Source organism: Pezoporus flaviventris, unplaced genomic scaffold, assembly GCF_033815535.1.
Source record: "Pezoporus flaviventris isolate CSIRO_AGI_PZ_B2104156 unplaced genomic scaffold, CSIRO_AGI_Pfla_v1 ptg000006l, whole genome shotgun sequence".
Taxonomy (NCBI): Eukaryota; Metazoa; Chordata; class Aves; order Psittaciformes; family Psittacidae; genus Pezoporus; species Pezoporus flaviventris.
The window spans coordinates 18,052,111-18,063,502 of NW_026892554.1; the positions used below are offsets into that span (position 1 = coordinate 18,052,111).

Consider the following 11,392-nt stretch of genomic DNA (forward strand, 5'->3'; position numbering starts at 1 on the left):
GATCAGTAGGGACAACAGAGAGAACCTTTCTGAACAAACTTTCATTTGGTCAGGCAATAAATCAGCTGCTTTTTCACTGAAGTTACTGATACTGTTTGACAATTCCAATACAGAAGTACTGGAGGTGAGTACCTTCAATAGCAACTTTTTTTCCCAATCTTTAGTACCTTCTAGCTCGGTAAACCTGCAGTGGCAGAAGTCACTGCCCATTTTACATGGGGAACAAGAGTAAGTAGTTCTGAGTTGTTTTCATTTTGAAAGAATACATGAATAGAATGGACCAAATACAACGTTTTAAATGTAAAAAATCTGCAAAAGTAGTTTCTGTACTTGTTTTAGGATTTAGAACATCTTTTCTTGTATGATACATCTGTTTTGCAAATGTCATTTTGCATACTTGAGAGAAAACAAGTTTCCCTCACTGACCGTTGTGTTTGGGTATAGAGACTGAGAACCTAGAAAGCACAGGTTTACTGTTATACTTGTCTGCATATGACCAAACACTAATATATATATATATATAGGTACGGGTTAGATATAAGGAAGTTCTTCACTATGAGGGTGGTGAGGCACTGGAACAGGTTGTCCAGAGAAGTAGTAAATGCCCCATCCCTGGCAGTGTTCAAGGCCAGGTTGGACAGAGCCTTGGGTGACATGGTCTAGTGTGAGGCATCCCTGCCCATGGCAGGGAGTTGGATGATCTTAAGGTCCTTTCCAACCCAAACCATTTTATGTACAAAAGTGAATAAAGGTAAGAAGTGTCTAAGGCACTTCTAACACCAAGATATTAATGACAGTGCCTCACTCCCCTGATGGAATTTGTTTAGCCACCAACTTTTTAAATACATATCATGTTCTTCATATTGTAGCTTAAAAACCTTCTGGTTTTAAAAAACCTTCTGACACATACACAGTATTAGAGATGCTATGATGTCTGAATTTCATCTTCCAGTACCTGGAACAAAATGTGTCATGGACTTTTTCTGATTTGGTATTTACTCAATCATGAATTCTTACCTTTTGGATGTAGAGGAAGAGACGGCAGAGGTACAGGAGACTAAGATTCAATCTGGCCTTAGCATACATATTGAGGTCACAAGTGAATTAATATTACTGTTTTGATCTTTAGTCTGAAAGCAGTTATTTGATGGACTGGCATTAAGTGTGGGAAACTGGTCAGTTAAGAGCAGCTTTCATGACAAACTTGCACTTAAATTAACCTTTATTTAGAAAACACGGTATGGCACTAACATAAAACTCTGCTTTTCTTAAAAGGCATGTATATTAAATTGGTGCATCTGTTTCTGTATCAAACACCTATTTTTTTGCATCTGGTAATTATGTGTTCACTGCTGTTTGAATTAAATTAAATAAAACTTAATACAATGAATTGCAATACCAGGTTTAGGGTTTAGTTTTTTTTATTTACTAGAAACATATTTTTGTAAGTCATAAAAAGGATGCATGCTAAATAGAAATTCCCAAAAATAATTAGCTCACAAGACACTAGATACTTTGAAAGAGATGTTGAGCCATTATCTAGTAAAGTAAGATACATGTAAAACTTAGTTTGAATGTTTTCTCATGGTTTAAAAAAGAAAATGTGCCTTTTATCAGCCATTTAGAAAGTAATGGCTTTTAAAAACCTTGCTGCAAAAAGGTAATCATGTAATGTCAGTATTTAATACTAAAAGTGTACATGTGTTTGCTGTACTAGTTTGGGTTTTTTTTAATGATGATACCATTCACAGTTGTTAACGTACTTTGTGTCAGCAGTAACAACAATAAGTCATTATTGTTGGTTATACACCATATGCCTTCTCTATACTAAATGCTTTCCGTGTTTTGCAAAAGACTCCTTTTTTTCTCTTGTATAGAAATCTCTGCACAGAATACCAAATGCAGTTTCAAGACCAGATTAGAGGGAAGGGGAAAAAAATCCCCAAACAAAACAGAAAAGCAGCTGAACATAAGTGAGTAAGTTTGTATTTTCATTTATCACCACATTACTTATGTGGTGATAGAGGGACTAATGTAATGCTGAAAGCAAGCGAGCCATTTTAAATCTATCTAGCCTTTGCAACCCTTGCAGTAGTGAAGTATACAAAATGCACTCTTACAGCAGTTTTCTGTCACCATATGCATCACACTGCTGGAGTTGATAAATGAGGGCAAGAAAGTTGCAAGCCCGAGGTTTTCATATTAAATGACACCTCCCAATTAACAATATACTGTTTAAAAATAAAACTATAAAAATAGAGCTCAGTTGAATGCAAACCTGCAGGAAAAAAATTGCACTTCAAATTATTTATTGAAAAAGAGATTGCAGCTCATTAGTCACTAGTGCATGTAATCTTTACAAAATCAATTGTAATTACATTGTATTAACAGGCATTTTTAAACTGGTAAGGCTTTCAGGAGCACAGATCCAAACCCACATGCTCAAGTGTTTAGTGTTGCTTTCTTCTAAATGAACAGCCTGTGAACAAATCACATGAGTATAGGGATGAATAGTCCTTGCATTGTCAGGCTGCCTTGCAAAACTGCCCACCCAACCTAAGTAGGAAAATTCATGCGATAAATTTAAACCTCAGGTACCATAATAGGTGAAGATTTAGTACTTCAAGTCTTCTCTGACTCAACCAGGCAACACAGCCGTTGTATAATTCTTATTAAAATAAGGGCAAGGAATACTATTTCTTTTCTTCCAGATGCCTTTTAAAACTTCATTCTGCTGTTCCACCCCTTTAGTCATACAAACCCCAACTCTAAGCAATTTGCAAGATAAGTGTTCCAGTACCATTTTCAAAATCAAAGCTAAAATGTTTGCAAGCTCTAGATACATAAATGCATTTACATAAGTGGAAGTTTTAGGCCACTAAACATTGCCTCTTACCTTCTGTTAGTCTGGCTTTACCCCCAGTAGGCTGACACAGGACAGTTGAGCACCCTACGCACAGAACAACTGTCTGAGCATGGCTGAATACAGTGGTGATCTTGTAGCATCCTGGAAAACAGCACGATTAAAATTTCCATTGACCATTTCTAGCATGATTTTTTGTATGTGTAATTGAACCAGGTACTTGAAATACACTTGTCCAAACAGGCATCTCTATTTCATTCCACAGCAAACTAAATAAAACAAAGCAAAACGTGGTTACCGTGATATGAACTAGTTGCTTTTACTGGCATGCGTATGAAAGCTAGTTAGTTAACTGAACCCAGGATGAAAATCAACATAGCCTGATAGCTGTAAAGCCCTAATTAGCCTGTGATATGTCTCCTGCAAAAGAGTCAAGGAGAACTAGACTAGCCTCTGTTGATTAGAACCACCCATCTACCTAGGGAAATATTTAACTTGTAATAATAGAACATTGCTGTTGGCAAAAGTCTGGTAGCTGTGAATATAAACACTGATGTTTGAATCCATGTTTGCTTTCTGTTAATAATCGGTGCCCATAAGGCATGTGCTTAGTTGCATTCTATAAAGCTAGCATCATATCCGAGTAAGACTTGCACAGAATAACTTCACTAATTCCAGATGCAAGAAGAGGCATCAGCAGCACTTTGTCTACAACTTCTAAATTATATGACTTATAAAAGAATGAAATCACTGTCACACATGGCTTAGACAAGCAAATTTCACTGCTTTCATTCTTTTCCCTAAAAAGTGTTTTTAATTACCCACAAGGAATTTTTGGAGGGAGAAAATTTGTAAATTTGTAAAGGATTTTGTCTAGATGTGGATGTACAGAATAGACAGATAAAGGTGAGCACAGATTCCATTTTCAGCATGCTCGGACCCCAAAAATAAGATAGAATGTATGTTGTGAGGAAGGGCCTTAGAAAGCTCTTGGCGCCTCTTGCTTAAGGCTCCTGTCAATATCGAAGTTCTCCTGCTTTGCTCTGTATGCCCCTCAAACTCAGTAACCAATTAATCCAACAATAATGAAAATAAGCAATGACCTATGGGCCTGTGTTGACATTAACTGTATTGTAGTATGTGTGTGCATGCACACTGGTTTGAAGAAAGTTGAAAAAAAGAAGCAGTATCAGTAGCTTAGCCTTCAACCATGTTTTTTTAAAAGTAACCACACTGTACTTTCAATCTGTTTTAATGGATTCACATCACTTTTAGATGGAAAACAATGTCTCAGAGCTCCTTAGGAATCTAAGCTACTAAGAAAAGATAAGATAATTAGAAAACCTGACTACAGCAACAGTTCCCTTCTTCTAGTCGGGATGATCACTCCTGTAAGTAAGTCTATGCATTTTCTGACTGCTACAGTAGTAAACAGTAAATAAGTTAAGCACACTTGACAGTTTCTGTGCCTACACATGGATGTAGCTGTGCTGACAGAAGAAGGTGTTTGCTGGTAGAACATCCTCCATTGATTGTGCTGGAAAACCCCAGGTTTTAGTTTATAAAAGAGAAGATGGTTATACTGATGTTTCTGAGCCAAACTGGTGAAAATCTTTGCAAAGCAGAAGCAAACCCCTGTATGTGTGTGCTAGATGTCACCTTGCTTCTTGACAGCAGCATGTGATAAAGGCAGTTGTAGATGTTTCACTTTCTATGTAAAATTACAGTTGCCGGCATATATCCCTGTGAAAAGTTTTTCTGGGTGCTCTTCCAGAATCAATCAGCTTGCAGAAGGAGGAAAACAATGTTGTCTTCCATTTGAAACTTGAGCCACGGATGCTTTAAAGCAAGAAAAAAGACTACAAGAAACCTGGAGAGGGACTTTTTACAAGGACATTTAAGCACATGTCCTTGTAAAGGTCAAGGGGGAACGGTTTTAAACTGAGAGGGAAGAATTAGATTAAACATTAGGCAGACGTTCTTCCCTGCGAGGGTGCTGAGGCACTGGCACAGGGTGCCCAGAGAAGCTGTGGCTGCCCCATCCCTGGCAGTGTTCAAGGCCAGGTTGGACACAGGGGCTTGGAGCAAGGTGCTTTAGTGGAAGGTGTCCCTGCCCGTGGCAGGGGGTCGGAGCTGGATGAGCTTTAAGGCCTGTTCCAACCCAAACCAGGCTGGGATTCTGTAATTTCATCTCCATACATGTAAATCTGAAGGGAGGTGCATGTGTGTGTGTGTGTGCCTACTTGGTCGGAAACGCACCAGACCTCCGGAAAGAAAAATAAAAACCCTGTTGTTTACATTCACTTTTGAAAAAGGGTGAAAACACTCGTTGTTAAACAAACAGAGCAATATATGGACTGATTTTTTCTGTACAGAACAGATAAACGACATTTATATTGGAAAAAAGAAAATCAGACCTTTAATGGAGATGACCCGTGTACAGAATTAGTTCTGATCCTTTCTGTAAGATATAATTTAGATACTTACCTGGGCATTTTACATCCATGAAGTAGGAGTTGGGGCTCTGCACAAGCCGTTTCTTCTTGTGCTTTCTCCTCTCATCCTCCGCGGAGGGGTGCACCAGGTCCTTGGCCAGCTGGGGAGGGCAGAGCACAGAAGTGTTGGGCTCAACGCACAGGCTGGACGCCGCGAAGCCGCCTCCAGCCTGTGCCCGAGCACGGCCGCAGCACTGGGAGCAACGGCCCCGGCCCCGGCGGCCTCGGGGCGCGGTATCGCGGTGGCTCCGGCCGTGGATCGGAACAACTTACGGGCATCTCGGCCTGCAGCGGCGCCGGACCCGGACCCGGACCCGCACCCCGACCCCGACCAGAGCTGCTCCTGCCGCTGCCGCCCCTGCTTCCGGCGGGCGGGGCCCCCCGGCTCTCCCGCAGGAGGAGGAGCGGGAGCAGGAGAGATTGCGGGGGGCGATGGGGCGAAGGGGTCCGCTGCGTCCTCTTGGGGATGTGGTGTGCGGGACTGCCACACTGCGAGCGGGTCACTGCCCTGCGTGTCACCCGTGTCCCTTTAGTTGACCAGGAAATCAGTGCAGATTGTGTGCACGGTGCACTGGCTTCCTGCAGAGCACCTCTGTACGAGCGCCCGCTGCTTCCGCGCCGACAAAATGGCACAAAATCACAGGAAAAGACAGCGGGAGACCTTTTGGGATGGCCATGGCAGTTTGTGGTGGGGCAGTGCCGCAGTGCTCGCTCTACCTGCAAGTCAGAAACTGGTTAAGCACAGAGAATGATAGTCCTAATGTGCTTCCAGTTCTCTTTTCAAAAAGTCTGCTCATTTTCCCCTCTAACAAAGGTATAATTAGGAACAATTCCTTCCCCAAAGGCTGCTTACGCATTGAAACAGGCTGCCCAGGGCAGTGCTGGAGTCACCGTCCCTGGAAGTGTTCACAAACCTTGTAGACAAGGCTCTCAGTGACATGAGTTAGTAGTGGCCTTGGTGGTGCTGGGGAACGGTTGGACTTGATCTCAAAGGCCTTTTCCAACCTGGCTGATTCTGTAATTCTATGATTCTATGATCTAGAAGTCCCATCTACTTTTATATTAGATGCTGACTACATTGTCACTTGTGGTGTTTCGCAGTAAAAGACACGTTGGGTGAAGCTGTGCTCATGTGCAGGGGTGGGGGGTTTTTTCTCAGTTTGCCACCCCAATCGAAAAGCAAAATGCGTAAGAAATTCTCTACTTCCCATTTATGGGCTCCGGTCAACTTGGAGACCCTCATGGAAATCAAAATGTTGGAGATAGTGGGAAGGAAAAAAAACAACAGAATTTTCATCAATCTTTTTAGTAAGAGCCTGAGTGGTTTTTTTTTCCATAAGTCAAATTGTGAAAATAATCACAAATATCATCTGTAAAGACTCTCGGATCTCAAGTCCCAACATTTAAAGGTGTAATTCACTACAAGCCCGGTAAGTGGCACCAATAGGCCTGGGACGCATGAAAGTGGGCGGTATGGAAAGTCTTCTAAAATGTACAAGAGGCAGCGTGCTGAGCTCTCCTCCTCCTCCTCCTTTTTCTCCATCTGGGGGAGAGAACTGATGCGTTTAGCAGGCAGTATTTTAAAAGTCTGCCATGAGCACAGGTGGAGATGGAAGTTTATAGAAACATATCTTTGTGACAACAATACTCCCAAAGCTGGAATGGCCTCTGCAGTGCTGACACTGTACGTGACTTTCACAACGCTTTCTTCCCATCCCAAAACCCAAGAGCAGACCACCGTGTTGTAGTGCTCCAAGCCATTACATTGGTTTCCCTTTTCTCATCATCGCAACCATTGTCTTGTAACGTTGTAATGCTATGTTAGCATACCTTCCTTATGGGCTGGAGTGGTGATGACACACAAATAGTGGTATTTTGGAATTATTTTTTGTTATATCATGGGGAATTTAGTATGAAAGGCTCTGACTCATATTTTCCTCTGCATGCTGTCATGTGACGCGAGGAACACGAACCAGCTGTCAGTGCAGTCAGTTCTCGAGTTTTGGTTGTTCCTACTACCTTTCAGTCTTCTTCAAATGCATGTAATTTATCTGCGAGCAGAAGGAAAGGGGAATCATCTGTTTAAGCCTCTTAATTCAGAATCTGAAGGAGAAAAACATTTTTCCTTTAAGAAAATAACCTTTGCAATGTATGAAGCACCACCAACAAAAAAAGACAACTTCTAAAGTGCCGCCCTTCTTCCCCTCTTCCTCCCAGCTTTCTCTTCTTAACATCTTTCCTGCAAGGAGCCTCTGGTGCGTGAGGAAGACTTTAGAGTCACAGTTTACATTAAAAATTGGTTTCTGTGGAAGGAGGGGCACACAGGATGATCTGAAAACAGGATGTGTTTTGGACACATTCCTCTGGTTCTCTATTTTGGTTGTACTGGAGATTCATTTCCTTTTCATAACTGCTTGTAGTTCAGTGACCTGCTGGACGAGTCAGTTGTAATGCATTACCTTCAATCGTAATGACTGAAGCTTTTTTGAAGTATACTCTTTAGAAAACAGAAACACAGCAGAGTTTAAGTTGCAAGTTAAGGAGGAGAGAAATGCTGTCTCTACCACAGAGTATTGTCATTAAGACCTTTTAGATCTGCATGCACTAGCCAGCTCTAAGCTGCACTCAGAATAAGTAGGTTCACTTCAAGTGGTATGTTTGATGTGCAGCACAGTCTCCCTGTGGTTTTGCCTATACTGCAGCATTAAGTATTACAATTTTAATGGATTATAAATTAATGGTGTAAACCGTGGCATTAATGGTGTAAACCATTCATTTGGTTTAAATATGCTTATGCTGAGATAGTTTAGATGAGCTCTGGAACTTAAAGAAGGTCAACTTTTAGCACTACTACAGCAAACCTTGAAGTTAAGGGAACTTACAGATAGCAGCCTTCCAGTATCTGAAGGGGGTCTATAAGAATGCTGGGGAGGGACTCTTCATTAGGGACTGTAGTGACAGGACAAGGGGTAACAGGTTAAAACTTAAACAGGGGAAGTTTAGATTGGATATAAGGAGGAAGTTCTTTACTGTTAGGGTGGTGAGGCACTGGAATGGGTTGCCCAGGGAAGTTGTGAATGCTCCATCCCTGGCAGTGTTCAAGGTCAGGTGGGACAGAGCCTTGGGTGACATGGTTTAGTGTGAGGTGTCCCTGCCCATTGCAGGGGGGTTGGAACTGGATGATCTTAAGGTCCTTTCCAACCCTAACTATTCTATGATTCTCTAAGAGTCTTACGGTGCTTTTCCTTTCTGAACTGAACTAAACATATTTTAAGAAATTTTTCTTCACCTGATAATTACTTGATTTAACCGCTCCTATATAAAGTTCTACAGCATATACATCTGGAAAATTCAGACATTTAGATCACGAGAGTAAGGGAGAGTACTATTCTTTGTAAAGACCACAAGACTTGAACCTATGTGTTCATCTTTCCTAAACTGGGACTTAAAAGCGGGACATATGGACATACCAAATGCAGTAAGACAAAGTGTAGAATGAGCACAGAAGTATCCACCTGCAGTGAAAAACTTATTTACTGCAACTGGGGAATAAGTTAACATTATTTTTAAAGGGGTGTCACATGATGGTCATCAAACAGTAATAAATTGCAGAGGCATCTGCCAAAACCAGAGTTGTTATAGATATACATCAAAAATATTATGATATTAGTTAGCAGAGTCCAAAAGCTAAAGAGCAAAGCTCGTGATAATGATTTGCAGTGAGGTGGCATTTGGGACAAACATGCCTTATAAGATTAACTTTTGTAGGACTTGGACCTGTGGATTCCAGTTAACGTCAAAATAACACGGTTCTGGTTCTACCCACAGGTTTTAAACACGACTGTTTTTTTTGAAACCTTGTACTTAAGCAATTAAGATGTAGATTTTCCTACAATTTTGTATGCATTGAACAGAAGGGCTTGATCAAAGACATCTTTCCACACAGTTCTCTTTACTTAACCAGTCTCACCTTTGAACTGAGGGGAAAAGAGGTTTTTAAAAGCTCAAGGTAATGACATCTATCATCTGAGAGAGTGAAAATGAGAGTGGGAATGAAGTAGCAGTGGAATCTTTTGGTTTGTTTTTTTTCCTTAAAAATGTAGGTGTTGGTAAAATAGTCACAAGTTTTCATGATGAGGTATCATAGTGCCTTGGTTACTGAGCCTTAACAGCTTTGATAGTACTCCTCAGGGTTTTACTAGGATATTCAAAGTGTACATTGTACAATTCTGGGTTTTCCATGTTCTAAAAGATAAAAAAATGTAACTCTTAATTTTTATATCTTGTTTTTAAAGTTCATGGCTAAGTAAACATCTGTCCCTTGAATCTGGAAGACTGGCACTTTCCCAAACCCGGCGCAGTATTGCAAAGCCCTCATGTAATTGAAGAGGGAAGTAATTTGCATTATTTTTCTATAAAACTCCTCTTGTGTAACAGATGGTGATCGCAAACATATTGCTCCAGAGACATATGGAAGCCTGTTTGTTCCATAAAACTCAAGAGTGAATATTAACCCCAAAATTACTCTCTTCAATGCTGACATACGATTGTGGAGTAATCTTAAGTATGGGCGTTACAATATGTAGCAACTCATGTCTCTGAAAATACAGATACAGGGAAGTGTTTCAGAGATTAGTTTTTTATTTGCCATTTCCTATAATATGATGATCCATGCCAGTCTGAAAGAATTAACCGATTTGGTTTAACTGCTACAGTGCCAGGTTGCCATTATCGTGTATAAGATTTAGTCTTGTAATGAGTACCTTAACAACCCATCTTAACATCTGAACAGCCCCGCTGCTAATTATACAATACAAAAATGAACCAAGCAGCCACATTTCCAAAGCCTTGAGCTCAGCAGAGGTCTCAAAGTGTGTAAAAAAAAAAGAACTGGCAATTCCCCCTATCCTTGTTTTGTTGCCTTGATCCTGCTCTGTCAGATGATATTCTGGTCTCCAGAGGTCTCAAACAATGAAATTTGTACTTGAATCACAACACAGCCTCTGTCATGTAAAATTAGATCTTGATACAGTTAACTGAAAGCTTGGTTATCATTCATGATATTCGTCTTCTGCAGAGATTTACACCAGCTCCGTCATTGGATATTTGATGGTTTGTTATGACAAACATGTATTGGCCAGGAACACCACCAAACTGAGACCCTTAACAAGAAAGGTTTGGAATAACTGATAACTAGGAGCAGAATAGCTTTTGAGTTTTCAAGGTTTATAATGGCTAAAATATTTTCCTTTTTTTTTTTTTGTGATTCCTTGGAATACTTTGCACAAATACAGCTGTAGCCAGGCGCTGGAATAGTTTAGCCCTGTTTCACCCCATCAAATTGTAGGTTAATGACATAGACTGATTTTTTTGTGTGTTTGGAATGTGCAGGCTAACCATGTATGACAGCTTTGAACCTGCTTGGGTGAGCTCAGAGGAGGCCACGGAGGTGCTATGGGGGCTGGAGCAGCTCTGCTCTGCAGCCAGGCTGAGAGAGCTGGGCTGGGTCAGCCTGGAGAAGAGAAGGCTCCAGAAGGGGAGACCTTAGAGCAGCTCCAGTGGCTAAAGGGGCTGCAGGAAAGCTGGAGAGGGGCTTGGGACAAGGGCCTGTAGGGACAGGCCAAGGGGAATGGCTTGAACCTGCCAGAGGGGAGACTGAGATGAGCTCTTAGGCAGAAGCTCTTCCCTGTGAGGGTGCTGAGGCGCTGGCACAGGGTGCCCAGAGAAGCTGTGGCTGCCCCATCCCTGGCAGTGTTCAAGGCCAGGTTGGACACAGGGGCTTGGAGCAAGGTGCTTTAGTGGAAGGGGTCCCTGCCCGTGGCAGGGGTTGGAGCTGGGTGAGCTTTAAGGTCCCTTCCAACACAAGGCAGGCTGCGGTTCTGTGATTATTTGCTGTGTCACTTGAGCAGATAAATGTGTGACCGCTTACAAATCCAGCTGGGTTCCCCGGGAGGCCCGGCCAGCAACGGAAGAAGGAACGCGCTACGGAAAGCAAAGCCACGCCTCCCGCAGCCGTGCCCTCTGCCCGCCGGGG

The 11,392-nt window shown here is 41.8% G+C and overlaps 1 protein-coding gene across 1 annotated transcript; it reads right to left on the reverse strand.

Moving 5' to 3' along the window:
* Positions 1-1,970: 1,970 nt before the first annotated feature.
* RPS27L (ribosomal protein S27 like) lies at positions 1,971-5,788 on the reverse strand. Its single transcript, XM_061447203.1, has 4 exons — positions 5,632-5,788; positions 5,351-5,459; positions 2,897-3,007; positions 1,971-2,479 (listed from the first exon to the last, which is right to left on the reverse strand). The coding sequence occupies exons 1-4, from the start codon at positions 5,635-5,637 to the stop codon at positions 2,451-2,453; spliced, it is 255 nt and encodes an 84-aa protein (XP_061303187.1). The 5' UTR covers positions 5,638-5,788; the 3' UTR covers positions 1,971-2,450.
* Positions 5,789-11,392: the final 5,604 nt, after the last annotated feature.